At 38.2% G+C, this 15,698-nt stretch overlaps 1 protein-coding gene and 1 pseudogene across 1 annotated transcript; both read right to left on the minus strand.

Moving 5' to 3' along the window:
- Nucleotides 1-4,127: 4,127 nt before the first annotated feature.
- Nucleotides 4,128-5,099, minus strand: LOC118931144 (olfactory receptor 5D14). Its single transcript, XM_036923338.2, has one exon. It carries the CDS (start codon nt 5,097-5,099, stop codon nt 4,128-4,130), a length of 972 nt encoding a protein of 323 aa, XP_036779233.2.
- A 2,507-nt stretch (nt 5,100-7,606) lies between these two features.
- Nucleotides 7,607-14,135, minus strand: LOC118931143 (olfactory receptor 5D13-like; annotated as a pseudogene).
- Nucleotides 14,136-15,698: the final 1,563 nt, after the last annotated feature.

Below are 15,698 nucleotides of genomic sequence, written 5' to 3' on the forward strand. Positions count from 1 at the left end.
AGGACCTCTCCTGGTTGGCAGTGATCCATATATTCTTATATCTGCAGTCACAACCCTTGGGACATGAACCCTGGAGACAAACTATTGCCCCATTCTCTTCAGGTTAGGAAGTAAACAATTAATATTAATCATCTTTCTCTGATGTAACTCTTGTGCACTAGGAAACCTGGAGCAGCATTAGGGGCTTTTCATATGAAAATGTATACCTTAAAGTCATTTCCCCTAGCTCCCTGTTCATTCCTATACCTTCCTAAAATTATCAAAAAGATGTAATTATAAAAGTCATTATTATCAAATATTAATTGACTGACTACTATATGCCAAGCATAACGCTCTTCCTCCCATCATCTGCTCTAAATATATTGTTCACTCTGCACTAGGATGCTTTCCCTTAAGTTTTCCTTCAAATGCACCTTTTGAAATTTTGTGTCATAGTGTAGGGGCTACCCTACTACCCAATTTAGTGTTTAAGGTACTTAACAGGATTCAAATATATTTTTAACCATCATTTATTGCATTTATTTATTGTCTCTCCTTGCTAAAATAAAAGTTCCAGGAAAGCAGAGATGTTTCTCATTGCTTGGTTTACTGATGTGTTCCATGCTAGCTCCTAGATCAGTGACTAGCAAGCATACTGTAAGTATGTCATGATGTGAGCATCCTCTACGGAGTTGCTTATGTCAGGTCTCCAACATGGAGTTGCTTATGTCAGGCTTGCCTGCTTTTGCGCTGACTGCCTCTGTAAACGTACCCCACCCTAAAAGGCATGTTGGTGAATGCCCAAACCAGATAACTCCATATGTCAGGCGTGCCAGTGAACGCCTGAGCTGGACAACACCACACTTGGACTGTCCCTCTTATCTTTGACTCCTGAATGGATGGACTGGACTATGTGAGGGACTGGACACAGAGCCCCCGTGGCAAGCTCATCCCAGAGGTCCCTGAGAGAGGACCACAGACGTGTGCTCCGAAGCTTGCTCCTGCTCATCTGCCTGCACTCCTGCTCCGTCACGGACGCACCACTCCACTGGGACTGTCTCTGCTGCATCGTTTTCCCTTGGGACAGATGAGAGGCTGATTGGGACAGCCTGGACCCGAACCATCCATCGTGACCAGTATGAGATGTATTGATCCGTGATATGTGCGATTTTTAAAATATGCTTAAACCCCCCCTTTGAGTGTTGTGTGAAAGGAAATTGCAAAATAGTGTGATTCGTGCAACCACACCATTGTTAAGTTCATTACTCCATAGCCCTGTGGATCCATACTTCCTGACCCGCGCACGTCATGTCATGAATGTATTGAATAATAAACGTGACCTTCCAAGAAACTGGGAGTAGAGCAAAGCATACCAAAAATATGAGGAGTTTACTCTGAGAAAGATCCTATCTTCGGCATTGGGGGAAGAGAAACAATACCCTTTTGTCAACAAGTTTCAATTTGCTGGGGAATATAAAATGCAAATAAATGTGTAATCATTTTCTAGTAATTGTAAATGCTAAAATATATGTATTATTGAAAATGTCATTTTAAATAGGGAGGTCAGACAAGACCACAGTAAGGTACTATTTGAGCCTGGACCGTTATGAAGTGAGTGAGAAAATTATGCAAATAACTGAGAAAAGTGTGAAGCTTGGGGCAAAAGGAACAATAAACACAGTGTATTTTCAAATACACAACTTTTTCATGCATCTCAACAATTTTGCACTTTGTGGTGATATTCTGTACTTTCTAAGTCCCTTTTGCAAAAATATAACTTGGATATTCAGGATGACATTATTTATGACATAAAGAAAAAGAAGGAAGCCTACCTGGGTGTACCTATGGGTGTCCTTTAAAGTGCATTTGTGCCTCTATATTGGTATTCCTTAGAACAATGATGAAATATGGCTTGATGTTACTAGTGTACTTTTGCAATACATTTTCATTAAGTGATTTCCAGCTCTGCAGAAATAATCTGAGATGATAAAACTATAAAAGTTTTATTGGTGTAATTTTAAAACCTTCATGTCTTTTGAAGATATCCAAGGAAATGAAAAGTACTTCAGCCAACACTACCAGCCTCAAGACAAGTTACTACAAGGAGTGCCTGTTACACTGATGTTTTTCCCTGCCCCAATTTATTTTTGGCCAAAAGTCATTTGTGCAGCCTGGAAACACCATGGGAGGGATCTTTGTCCTGAGGGATTGGGACATTTTAGAGACAGTAAATTGTTGATTTCCAAGTCTATAAATTCAAATCATTTAAAATATAATTATATTTGTAGGACAGCATATTTCTCTATCAATCCACCTATTGAAAGAACTAAGTCATTCATAGGAGTTTGTAAAAAGTGCACCTGTCCATAAAATAAACACTTGGATTTCATCCAGTCTGTTGTTATGACAAGCAATGCCTTTGAATATGTCAACTATATATTTTTTGCTGTTCTAACTTTGGGATTGATTCATAGAACTGTGAGTGATTTGAAAGAGGATAAATACATATGTAATGTTGCTAGCACTTCAAATCACACGTACCATGTTATCTTCTTGTCCTGAATGTATGAAAATATCTGTTTCCTGCAGATTCACTCATTCACCTTTTGGAAACTTTTGGATTTCTGCCATTATCATAGGTGAGAAATGATGGCTGAAGGCAGATTTCATTTGCATATCTTTAGAACAACTCTTTGTAATCAAGGCTATTTGTATTCCTTTTATATGGACTGATTATATTTTATGTCTATTTTTCTAAAGCATTGTCATTTTCTACACTACGTGATATAAATGGTGACTTTTTCTTAGCTCTTTGTCATTTTAATTTCTTTTCAGTTATTTTTCCAAGAAGTTTTGTATATTCATGTAACCCAAGTTTTAAGCTTGCTTTTAGAATTCTCTTTTGGTGTGTGAAATTAAGGAAGAGATCTACTTTTATCTTTTTCTCCCATGGCTACCTCTTTATCCCAATATGACACTGTTCTAACAAAAACTTTAATTTTTTTTAAGTTTGTAGGGTTAACCTTCCAACTATAATTTGTTCTAATTTTTAATGTATTTCCCACTAAATATTTGTGCTTGTTTAGTCACTCAAATAAACATTAGAATGGAAATTTTGAATATGATTCCTTAGTATACACAGATAAAATGTATACTACATCCATACTAGTCCTAATACATATGAACTAGATGAGATAATACTTGTAGTGATTTTTGGACCTGACAATATTGGGAATGTAGCCTTCTAGCAATTTTACACTGGAATGACCCCAGTGATTTTCCTGGACAATCTAACTAACTCCAGAGGGAAAACAAGTTCCCAGCCTAGGGCAAGTTACCTTTGAAACTGAAGTCAGTTGCTGGGAGAAATGAAGTGGGAGAAACCCATTTATTCCTTATAAGCAGTCATCCACTTCTCTTAACACCCAGCTACAAAAAGGGACCCCACCCAACCTCTCCGGTCTGGATATACCCTTGCTCCCCCTTGTAATTACATATTGATACGGAGATGGACTACTTTTCTGTCACCCCTCAGAATAATAGCTACAGAGGTACTCCAGCAAAAAACACCAGATTCAGAGTTAACAGAGTTGAGTTCCTGTTTTATTAAAGCAACCATTTCAGTCACATCTAAATTAGTTTATTGAAACTCCATGTCATTATCTGCCCAATAGTTATAACTTGCCCTCTGAACTTCTAACATAAGCTATTTAAAGTGCAAGCCTGTCCACTCATAGAATTCACAGAACCCAAGGAATGAAGTTGCCAGAAAAGAGTCATCCCCCCTTTCATCACAGAGAAGATCCATGGGTATCTCCCAACAAAGCTACAATGCTTCAGTGGCAGACAACACAAATTTAAAGGCAGGTCATTCATTGTCATAAAAGCAAGAAAGGCCTTGTCAAAGTGAGTTATCATCATTCTCTCAGTAACTTGATTCCCCAATTTGAATCAGCTATTGAGCTTTGTAGTATTTTCTGTGTTTGTTTTCAGAAAATTTGAAGAACTAGATGCGTTATGATTCAAAATCCTGTGGAATCCATCCTAGATTTAATGTATTTGCATATTCAAGAGATGTGAGCTAACCCACAACATATAAAAATCTCATGCAAATGTATGTTATAGGTTTTGGAAGACTGTTCCATGGTTCATTGGAATCGAACACATCTTTTGAGATGGGTCCCCCGAAATGGGACTTTTGTGTCTATTAATTCCCGGAAGGCATCCTTCACGTCTTTATTCCTCAGGCTGTAGATCAGAGGGTTCAGCATGGGGTTGACCACTGTGTAAAATACAGAGGCCACTTTGATAGTTTGCCGAGAGTTTTTGGAGTTGGGCACACAGTAGAGGGAAAGAATGGTCCCATGGAAGATGGTGATGGCCGTCAGGTGGGAGGCACAGGTGTAGAAGGCTTTGCGACGCCCACTGGCAGAACGGATGTTTAGTACAGTCACAAAAATAAAAAGGTACGAAGCAAGGATGATCAGCAGTGTACTCACCTCATTGAAGGTGGCAAAGCTAAAGAGCAGCAGATGGGGAATGCGTGTGTCGGAGCTCGAGACAGCAATGAGAGCCGTATATTCACAGAAAAAGTGGTTGATTATGTTTCGTCCAGAGAAGTTTAGTTGGAGAGCCCAGAAAAGGAGTACCAAGGGGCCAAACATACCCCAGAGGTATGACCCAGACACCAGCAGGGCACAGAGCCTCCGTGACATGACCACTGTATAAAGCAGAGGGTTACAGATGGCCACAAAGCGATCATAGGCCATCACCGCCAGCAAGAAGGACTCAGTCACTACAGCCGTGCAGGACAGGAAGTACTGCAACATACAGCTGAAGTAGAAGATGCTGTTATCAGCCATGACCAAATTCTCAAGCAGCTTGGGAGTAATGATGGAAGAGTAACAAAAATCAACGAAAGAAAGGTGGCTAAGGAAAAAGTACATGGGAGTGTGAAATTTGGGGTTAATCTTGATGATTACTATCATGCCAAGATTTCCTGCCACAGTGATAATGTACATCATCAGAAACACGAGGAAGAGAGGAATCTGAAGCCATGGGTAATCTGTGAAACCCAAGAGGGCAAAGCTTGCCTCCACACTCAGATTTCTTGCAGCCATCACTACAATGCCTCTAAAAGGAGGGGCTCCGAGGAGAAGGCTGCTCCTGCCAAAGAGATTTGCAGAGGTGAGTGACAGCCATGGCATGACTTTCTAAGGTAGAACAAAAAAATAATAAAATTAAAGAGAAGAGTTACTGGTCCTGGTTTCTTCTATTTAGAAAATGCCTCAGGCAGATAACTGTTACGGATATACCAATCCAAGCTGAGCCTCTTAAACGTCTCCGCACTTCCATTGCAATATGTGTTTCCATAAGAGGGAATTATATTGCAGCATGTACATCCACACATTAGCTAGTAGCATAACTGATAGAAAATGTTTGCACAAAAATGCATAAACCAGTGAAAGAGTCTGAAAAAAATGTGCAATGTTTGCCTCAAAGACGAGTGTATATTGCTGCTGTTTTTATGGCTGTGTGCACGAATCAAGTAAAAACTTCAAGAGGATATATTTCTATTCTAAGGATAAAGTAATATATTGGAGAAATCTAGGAAAAGAGCATAGCAATCCTATTTCAATGCCTTTTGTTCAGTTAAGTCTACTTCTTTCATTGAATAGTTAACCTGCTGAGGGGTTGGAGAGAGCAATGGCCCCTTTGGACTTGAGTGGAGCGTACACTTCAGTAGGGTTTATACCTAAGGGTGAGCCTCTCTTTTAGCCCAGACACTCTACAGGGATCTCTTTCTTAAGTGTCTCACATTCATCAGGTAACAACAGCTCTCTCAGAACTAACACATATTGATTCTTGTGAAAGCTTGTATCCCAATTTACTGTGTGTAAAGAGGAAATGGATAAATACCCATTTCTAGGTGCTAAGTTTATTCTATTCTTTGTGAAATGGTTGTCAATGGACCTGAAGCCAAATACTTTCATAAATGTTAACTTCTTTCTTTAATGTTATTGTAATCAGAATTGGAAAGCATTTACAGTAACTTAACATAAAAATAAAACTAAAAGAAGGCCCCAGTTACCATATCAGGAAAATAGTGTTTTCACAGTTTCATAGAAAACCTAAGTAAACTTACCTGCTACAGAGGAACAGGATATTACCCCCTGTTTCTCTGTAAGCTGAGTGTAACTGGGACACCAGCTTTTACATCCAACTCTGTAGCCCTGGGGACTCAAACTCTAGAGAATCACTAGCAACTTGTTCCTCACAAGCATCAAAACACATAATTAAAGCAAACAGTCTCTTGTACAATTTTTAATGACTGAAATTTCCTTGCAATTACACAGAAAAACTGCAATTTGGAACTGACTAACCAGGCTTTGTTTGCACATAATTAAAATGCCCTCTGGAATTAATAAAACTAAAATAAAACCAAAGTAAGGCAATATTTCTCAAATCCTGCCTCATCTACACCAAAATTCAATGAGCCTCTTTTGATTTTGTGACAATGTATAATTTTAGTCAAGTTCTTCCAACCCATTTATAAAGCTACCCAAAAGGTTGTCCATTTTGAGTGGATCCCAAAAGAAGACAAAACTCTAACAAGACCAATCTGCCATGCCAGCTGCCGCGCTATTGGGCCATATGACCCAGCTGATATGACTGTCCTTGAAGTATATTTTCAGATAAGGACTATTGAGTATGTAGGATAAATCCATATAATGAATTAGAGGTCACACTTACAGGATTTTAAGCAAGGTGATAACTTCTTCTGCAGATAACTATTCACCTTTGAGAAACAGCTTTTGACTCTTAAATGGACCCAAGTAGAAACTGAATGATTGACAGTCAGCTACAAGATAGTATGCAAGCTACACTTCCCATCATGAACTGGGTTTGCCTATGTCACCAGTGCATAACACTAGCATGCCCATCAGGCAATCCCACTCATGTTCCTGAAGACAGAAGTTGCATGAGCACGTGACCCAGATGTCCATGCACCATGGTCCATACACTTGCATAGCTTTCTCCTTCAAAGCCTGAGCTTGTAGCCTCGTGAGGTGTGCCCTATGATAACCCGAACATGGCAAAAAGCATATTTGCACAATATGCTGGCACCACACAGCAGTAGATGCCTGTAGCAATTCCATCCTGCCCCGGGTACTCCTGAAAAGCAGTGGTGAAGGAGCACCCATCCAGAATTCAGAAATTCAGAAAGTGTGCCTGGAACATTGGCTTTTAAAAACCTAGTTGTGGGACAAGCCCTGTTGGCAGTACTTAAGAGGAATGGAATAATCCATCCAGAATGTTTAATCTTCCCTAAATCTGAAACCTGTCTGTTTTGTTGTTTCTCCAATAATTTGCAGGACCCAGAATTTATGCATCCAGGTTGGAAACGGAAGTGGCTCTTCTCCCTTCTCCCTGTTTTCCTTAATGCTCCACCAGCTGTATCTCTGCTTCCCCAAATGAAACCATGAGCTCTGAAAGGTTAGAGGACTGAGGGTTCCACTAGTGAACATAGTTACGGCTCCATTAAGCTGGAACTGCTACCTGTTGACCAAGAAAATGTAATGGGAGTGTTCTTAAAAAGATTCTGGAGTAGTAGCATCAGGATGCCTTACAGCCGCCACTTGCAGTTTTCTGAGATCGTAAGGAAGCCAGTGTAACCTACCAGCGGATGAGAGACCCTGGGAGAAGTGCAGGCACCCCGGCCAGTGGCCAGCACCAGGTCACCTGACAAAAGAGTGACATCACTTTGGAAGTCTGCACCCCAGCAGAGCTCCTGAGTGACTGCAGCCTCATAACCAGCCCAGGTAGGACCGGCAGAAGAAGCACGCAGACAGCGCACAGAACGGTGAGAAATACCAAGCTGTTTTTAGCCACTGAGTTCTGAGGTGTTTTTCCCTCACAAAAGGCAGGTGAAATGTGCTCTAAGTTACATTTCAGCTTTAAAGCAGAGAGAGGCTGACTGGAAAAAATACAACATTTGCTTATTTTTGTAAACCTTCCATTACAATTGAATGAGACTCTTTCATAACCTGCCATCTCAATCATCTCGCTCTCTCCTTGGTGATAAGCTTCATCTTTAATTTTGGTGATTTTCATTTCCATGATATTATTTATTTTCTGTCTCTGTGAATATCCATAATCAATATATGGTATTCATTGCACTTTCAAGCTTTATAAATGATATTGAAAAACACTTCTGAGATTTAGAACTGGTACATTTTTTTCAGATGCAATCATTTCAACTTGTCCAGCAGTCAGTTGTATGACTAGTGCCTTCCTTATGATGTATATCTAAGCTATTTCCATTTTTGTCATTACAAGCAATATGCAACTGAACTTTTTGTGCATCTCGTTTTGTGCATATGTGCTTGAGTTTCCCCAGAGCAGTAATTTGTTACAATTCTTCATATCATGGTATACACAGAAAATATTATGTCTAGGAAACACAAGGATGAACTGAAGATGATCTGTCACATATTTTTCAAATGTTATCACCATTTCATTTACTGTTTTTTCCTAGTTAGTTTGCCATAGATATTTCTATGTTGTAGAGATTAATCTTTAGCCAGTTAAATATGTTACAAAAGTTTTCTTTCATTCCAGACTTCTCTTTTCAACATTCCCATGTGTACCAATGGAATATGATTTAATTTTCAATGCAGTAACATTTATTCTGCCTTCTGAATGTTTTCCTACTCTGAAATCATAGAGGAATTCTTTATGTCTTGAGAGGCCAACTTTTATAAAAATTCTCAATAGAAACATAAGGATTGCAAATAAATATGCATTGCTTACAGAGAGACTTCCACAGATATTTTGCCATATTTGCATATTTCAGATACTTTTTCTTGTGAATCATGCATAATTATTCCTGAAAACTAAATATTTTTGAGGTGCTTTACTTCAGGAATACTAGCAGTGATGCATTATTCAATCTTCAATAAGCAAGAATTATCATTTGGTCAGAGCCCAAAAGCTATTTAGTCAGAAATATGTGGAATGATCTAGAAGTATTCTGACACTTAATCCATGCTAAAAATAACTTTCTCCCATCATAGTCAACCAGGATCATTCTAATCTATGGATATTATTTATCAATTATATCTAGAACCCTACAGATCTGAGTTGCTGAGACTAGGTAGTCCAAATGAACTGTAATTGCCTGAAATATTTACTATAATTAGCTAAATAAACTCTTTAATTTTTCTGATCTGAATTAAGCTGTGAAAGGAAAAAAATCTCTAAATTGAACATAACTAATTTTTAAAAATTAATATCAAGCCTAACTAGGAGAGATATTTTTGATGATGGAAGCATCATTTTTTTGGTTCTGACAGATGTATAATAGTCAAGCAGTTATAGAATATCCAGTTTAAATGAAATATGTAAAATTAGCCAACAAATATTTTTCCATAGTGCAACAATCATATAAGCATTCATGTAAATAAGCACAGTCTTCCTTGAATACATCTCTGTTATTTTGGCATTTTGAATCTCAAGTGGGAGCTATAATCATTGAAGAAATCATCCAAAGTGTACCGAAGTAAGCAGGACATAATAATAAATATTATCAATTTAATCTGAAATTTGTATTTCATTCCTTCTTTTACTCATTGAAGGCCAAAGGTATTTTCTAAGCACTTTTCTAGGCACAGAGATTCAAGATACAAGAATAATACAAGAACTTTCTGTTCTCTTAGAGTTTATATTCTACTGAGAGAATCAAATAATGGACAAATTATTGCATGTATTAAAAATATCATCTATTGCTATGAACAACAAATCAGGTTAAACAGGTAAAGAGTGACTATCATTTATTAAGTTATTAGGGAAGAATTCTCTGGGAAGGGGACATTTGAATAGACTCACAAATAATTTCAGAGAAATATATTTATAAAGATTGGATTGAATGCTAAAATATTTTGGAGCCCATTCATTTCCTCACCGGCCTTTTCATATTTTCATACCTCTAGCTGTAATTCAGTGAGTCCCCATGTGGGGACTAGCACAGCACTGAACACAAACTTGACTTGAACAGTTACCCGTGAGCCTTTGAAGCTGGATACACTAGAGAGAGAAAGCAGGATGTGCGGCAGACGGCCCAGGTGGAGAAGGCTCTGTGATGCCCATGGGCAGAAAGTACCTTTAGGACAGTAATGAAAACGAAAGCTAGAAATTTATGACCATGAGCTTTCTTAATTCATCAAAATTGGCTAAAGTGAAAAACACTATCTGGGTAAAGTGAACAGGCTCCAAAGGGAAACGAAACATTCACACCAAATGTATTAGCTAGGATGGCCTCACAGTCGGCAATACCAAGAGAGCATGTATCAGGGAAAGGACCCTGCCCACGGGGAGCACCCAGCCAGAAGGATGGCGCACAGCTGCTTGCACCCAGCAAAGGCGTAAAGCAGAGACTACAAACAGCCAGGGAGGTTACAGACCAGCACTGCCAAGAATTCTCTCGTAAAGAATTGCATGTGGCTTAGGAGGCAAGAGAGAACAGCAGAATTTATCACCCCTTATGCAGTCAGTTGTATACCCACAAACAGGCTTCCAATTTCTACCCTTCCTCTCCTCTTCTGGCTCACTGTCAACATAGCCATTTTTTTCTTTTAAAATTTAAGTTGCATCATATCATTCTTCTAAAACACTGCAGTGTTTCCCCATTTCATTCAAAATAAAAAGCCAACGTTCCTAAAATGAACGACAAAGCCCTGCTGGATCCCGTTTCCTGCCCTTCTGACTTCCTGCCCTGCTAGTCTCCACTCGGTTCACTCTTGCAGAAACTTTGTCTGCAACGATCTGAATACAAAGAAATTAAAAGGGGACCACAAGGATTATGAAAACTTTATTTCTCTAGTTTAAATGTTTCATATTTTTTTAAACTGTGCTTTTTGTGAAGTTCACAACTATAAAAATTTCATAATTTTTATTTTAATAACAAGTAAAATTATTTTAATAATTATTCAAATTGCTGCCAGTGGAAGAAAGGAGAAATAAGGAATTCACTTTACAGGTTCCCTGATGACTCTACACACAATTAGACATGAATCTATACCAGCTGAAGGTTTTATCCAAAATAAAAATATGTTGGTTTTAGATTCTTAGCTATCAGAGTCTGGTCCAATGGCCAGTAACAAAAGTGTCACTTGGAAGTCTGTTAGAAGTTCAGAGTCATGGGCACCCCTAAGGCCCACTTTACCAAAATCCGCATGTTTAGAGCATCCCCAGACGATTTGCCTGAATAGTAAGGTTTGAAAATCACTGTTTTGGATGACCTTTGGTTTCATGGCAATTCTGGTGGTTTAGCCAGATATTTTGCTAATTTAAATACATGAACATACTCCGGTTGTATTTCCTGCCTTTTTCTATGTTGCCATTTATCACCTTCTTTCCTCTTTTATTCACAAACCCAAGTCCAAAGAGAATTCATCCTTGCTTCCTATGCAAGCCCATGTACTTCAAAGTATGTAATAAAATAATTCATTCTAAAGGGTAATGATTGATAATACTCACTTTGTTTTGAGCGTGTATACATTTTGCATTACTTAATAACACGCACACACACACAAAAAGAGAGAAACATATAATCCTCCCTGGAGGAATTAAAATGGGAAGTTTTCAGTTCCCAGAGTGAATAAATCTTGAGTAACATTATCTGGAAAAGTGTGATGTAGTATGTAAGTAATTGGTCAAAATATTATGGTAATATGTGGGATTATGTAGAATCCCTGGTTTATAACTAAGGAAAAGTAGAAGTAAAATATCTGCTTATGTTTTATAATGGCCTACTTGCTCACACATATAATGCAAGGTTTTGTGGTATACCTTTATAGTATAAGGTGAGGTGAAAAGGACTTATTCGAAATCAACACACTTGCTCTGGAGATACAATTATTATTTAATCATCAAGGTGACTTGGAGCAACAACAGCAGGCATCTGCACAGTACACATCCTGCGGAACCTTTGTGATACAAACTGTGCTTAGCAAGAGATAAACAGAGATGACATTTTGAATTTTTTCCTGACTCGGTCAGTCACTGGCTTAAGGCCAGCAAATGAATAATCAACTTAGAGGGCATTTCAATCACAACAGTGGCTCCCATGCCACATTTGTCTGGCAGATGAAGTTATGCTCTGCAGGTGAAATGTGTAACTAGAGATTAACCTTCACAAGCAAAACAAGGATACACAAACCATTTTTGAAATGAGTTATGATAGTCACTGTGTTAGTAAATGCAATTTACAAAATCAAGTTTGACACACTGTAAGATACGCAAGGTTGGTAACTATGAATGTTTCATGGTTGGTCCCCTTGGTATTCCTTCTGGAAATTCATATAAAATCAACATTTTTACTTGATATCCAGAGTCACCATGTTTAACAGCTCTTCTTATACTGTAACAAAAGTACAAGAGGCCCTTTGGGAGAAAGAAGCAAAGAATTTGGCCAGATCTTAGAGATGGTGCCTGCAAGCCCCTCAGTGCTCATTCTTCCATATTCACACCCTAGTCACCGCCTGCTTTTCCGAATGCCTCTATAACCCTGACATTTTCATTGCCTAAGTAGAATTGAAGAATGTTTCAAAAACGGATTTCCCATGTCAATATATGTGCCAAGAGATTTGGATTTCACCATCTGATATAGTGTTATATATAAACTTCCTAGGTTGCTGCAGTAAATTTCCACAAGCTTGGTGGCTTAAAACAGTGGAAATTTACTCCCTCATAGTTCTCAGGATTAGATGCCTGAAATCATGGTGCTGGCAAGGGCCGTGCTCCCTCTGAAGATTCCAGGGGAGAATCCTCTCTGGAATCCTCCAGATTCCGGGGGCTCCTGGAGCCTCCTGCTTGGTAGCAGTCAAACTCCAGCCTCTGCCTCCATCTTCCCTGAGTGTCTCCGTGTGTCCTCTCTCTTGTAAGACACAGTCTTCGGATTTGGGCACACCTAGTCTAGTCCAGTGTGGTCACACATGAATCCTTCCTTAATAACATCTGCAAAGATCCCATTTCCAAATAAGGTCATATTCCTCACCTGTAGATGGACATGGATATTTTGTGGGACACTATTCAACACACAACACTTACGTTATCTCACCTACAGTTCACAGCTATTTTATTAGAACTGAAGTGGATAGAAATCAAATGATAAAATAACTGGTTAGTTATAAGAGACTTAAAAATCTGGTAAACTGACCAACTCATTTGAATCACCATCTCTACTAGAGGAATTAAATAACCCTCAGTGAAATAAATCAAACTCCTTTTGAAAATACAAATTTTCCACAAAATTGTGTTGGGTGATTCATTAAATTCCTGATGCCCTCTTTCAACATCTTTGCTCCTGAGACTGTAAAGCATGGGAATCACAACAGTATAAAATACAGAACCTACTTTGACTATGAGCCATGAGATTTTGGAGCTCCATACATAATAAAGGAATAGAACAGTCCCGTGGAAAATGGAGATGGCTGTCAGGTGGGAGGGACAAGCAGAGGAGGCTTTTGGGTGCCCCCAGCAGAAGGCATTTTTATGACAATGACAAAAATGAAAATACATGTACTGAGGATGATTACCAGGCTGCTCACCTCATTGACTATGGCGATGACAAGACAAAACACTTGGCTGATGTAGGGGTCAGAGCAGACAATAACAGAGTGCTCACAGACAAAATTATTTATGATATCAGACCCAAAGAAGGGTAATGCGAGGAGAAAATAGGTGAGTGTCAGGGAAGAGACTCTTCCCCATGTGTAGGCCCATCTACTAGTGAAAAATCAGCCATAGGCCATCACTGCCAACATGGATGTTTCTGCCACCACAAACATGCAAAGCCAAGAAGAATTGCGTGATGGATCCTGTGAAAGAGATGGTTCTGTCTTCCATAACTAAGTTCTCCAACAGTTTGGGTGTAACTGTAGTGGAATAGCAGAAATCAACAAAGGACAAGTGGCTGAGAAAAAAAGTAACATGCAGGTGGGGAGTTTGGGACTGATTCTGATGATTGTGACCACAGTGACTGTGTGGATGGTCAGCAGTACCAGGAACAAGGGAACCTGGAGGTCCAGACACTCTGAGAAACCCAAGAGGGTGAACGTGGCTCCAGCTCTCTGACTTCCTTCAGCCAACAGCATGATTACTGTTGGAGAAAACATGAAAGAATAGTAACAAAAATATACTAGCGCTGATAATGACAATACATTTATATAACAGTTATATAACAGTTATATAACAGTTATATAACATTTACCACATGGCAGGCATTGTGCTAAACATTCAAATAAGTTGAGATCATCAAGGAACACCACAAATTGTAAAACAATAACCCCATATTTCACACAGGAAACTGAAGCATATACAGGTTAAGGAACATGTTTGAGGTTATGCAGCTCGTGTGTGATGAGTTAGGGTTTGATGTTGATCCTGAGTAGCAGAATTGGAATTAAGTTTTGGGTTACGTAGATGACTATTCTACATTGTTGTAGAAGACATGTGTCTCTCACAGTTCCATCATTCCGCAGATTGGTGCTTTTTCATAGTACTAATACATTGAATATAAATGTAACCTAAAATTTATAACAAAAGATCAGATAAATTCAAACATTAGAGGTGCTAATACTTCAATAGTTATGATATTCAAACTGAAGATCATAAAGGCAGCCAATTCACTGAATTGCCACAAGAATTTTTGAGTTTTGAAAAAAATACATAGACATTGAAGGACAACCTTACATATCTTCAAGATTTCCATTGATTCCATCCTGATGCTACAAATATGGCCTTCCTGTTCTAAAAATAATGCAACAACCTGGTAAAACAATGAAGGTGCATTTATGACATTTTGTTCCCTCTTTCCTGTTTTCTTTCCTACTTAAGTGTTTTCTCACTTAGTGTCACGGGTCTCAACATACTCATCTAGATTCCTTGATAATTATCTTTTAATTTTCTATTTAAAATTTTTAATCTGATAACTCTAAGAAGCTTATTACAACATTAAATACTCATGCACTACCTGAATTAGAGTAACTCAAAAGTGTTTTGCTCCAGCCTTCTGTATTCTCTAGAGAAAGCTAGAGAATATGGTAATAAATACCAATGGTTACATAATTACCCTCAAAATTTCTGGTGTTGGGAATATTGGGTTTGACTAAAGCTACATACATGATTGTCTTGTTTTATTTCATATAATCTTTGTTATATTTGTATACATTATTCTGAGAAAGCAAAAGTATCCTGTATTTGCAATCAGTTCATTACCACAGAGGTATCTTTAATCATGTAACAATGATTTTAAAAAGAAGTTAGCCTATAACAAGCACATATCTGAAATATGCAAGTTAGTAAAAGACTATTAGTATGAATCTCACAAAGACACCATTTCAGTTTTGTCTGATCAGGCCAAGGTAGAAAGAAACTATTATTATCCTCATAGCTAAATGCTATTTTCGACACTTAAAAAAAATGTATTTCCTACATGCATAAAGGGCAGAAAAGTGACAAAGAGTTGATGAGATACCAGTATAATGAGTGAGCTTGGATACACAGATTAAAATTTAATGCCAGGCTTTGTCATTTACTGTCTGATCTTTGGCAAATTACTCAAATTATCTGAGCCTCAACTCCTTTATGAGTAGTAATGACATGATAATACATATTTCATAGATGTGTAAGTATTAAATTAGGAAATGATGTTAATA

Source organism: Manis pentadactyla, chromosome 9 (assembly GCF_030020395.1).
Source record: "Manis pentadactyla isolate mManPen7 chromosome 9, mManPen7.hap1, whole genome shotgun sequence".
Lineage (NCBI taxonomy): Eukaryota > Metazoa > Chordata > Mammalia > Pholidota > Manidae > Manis > Manis pentadactyla.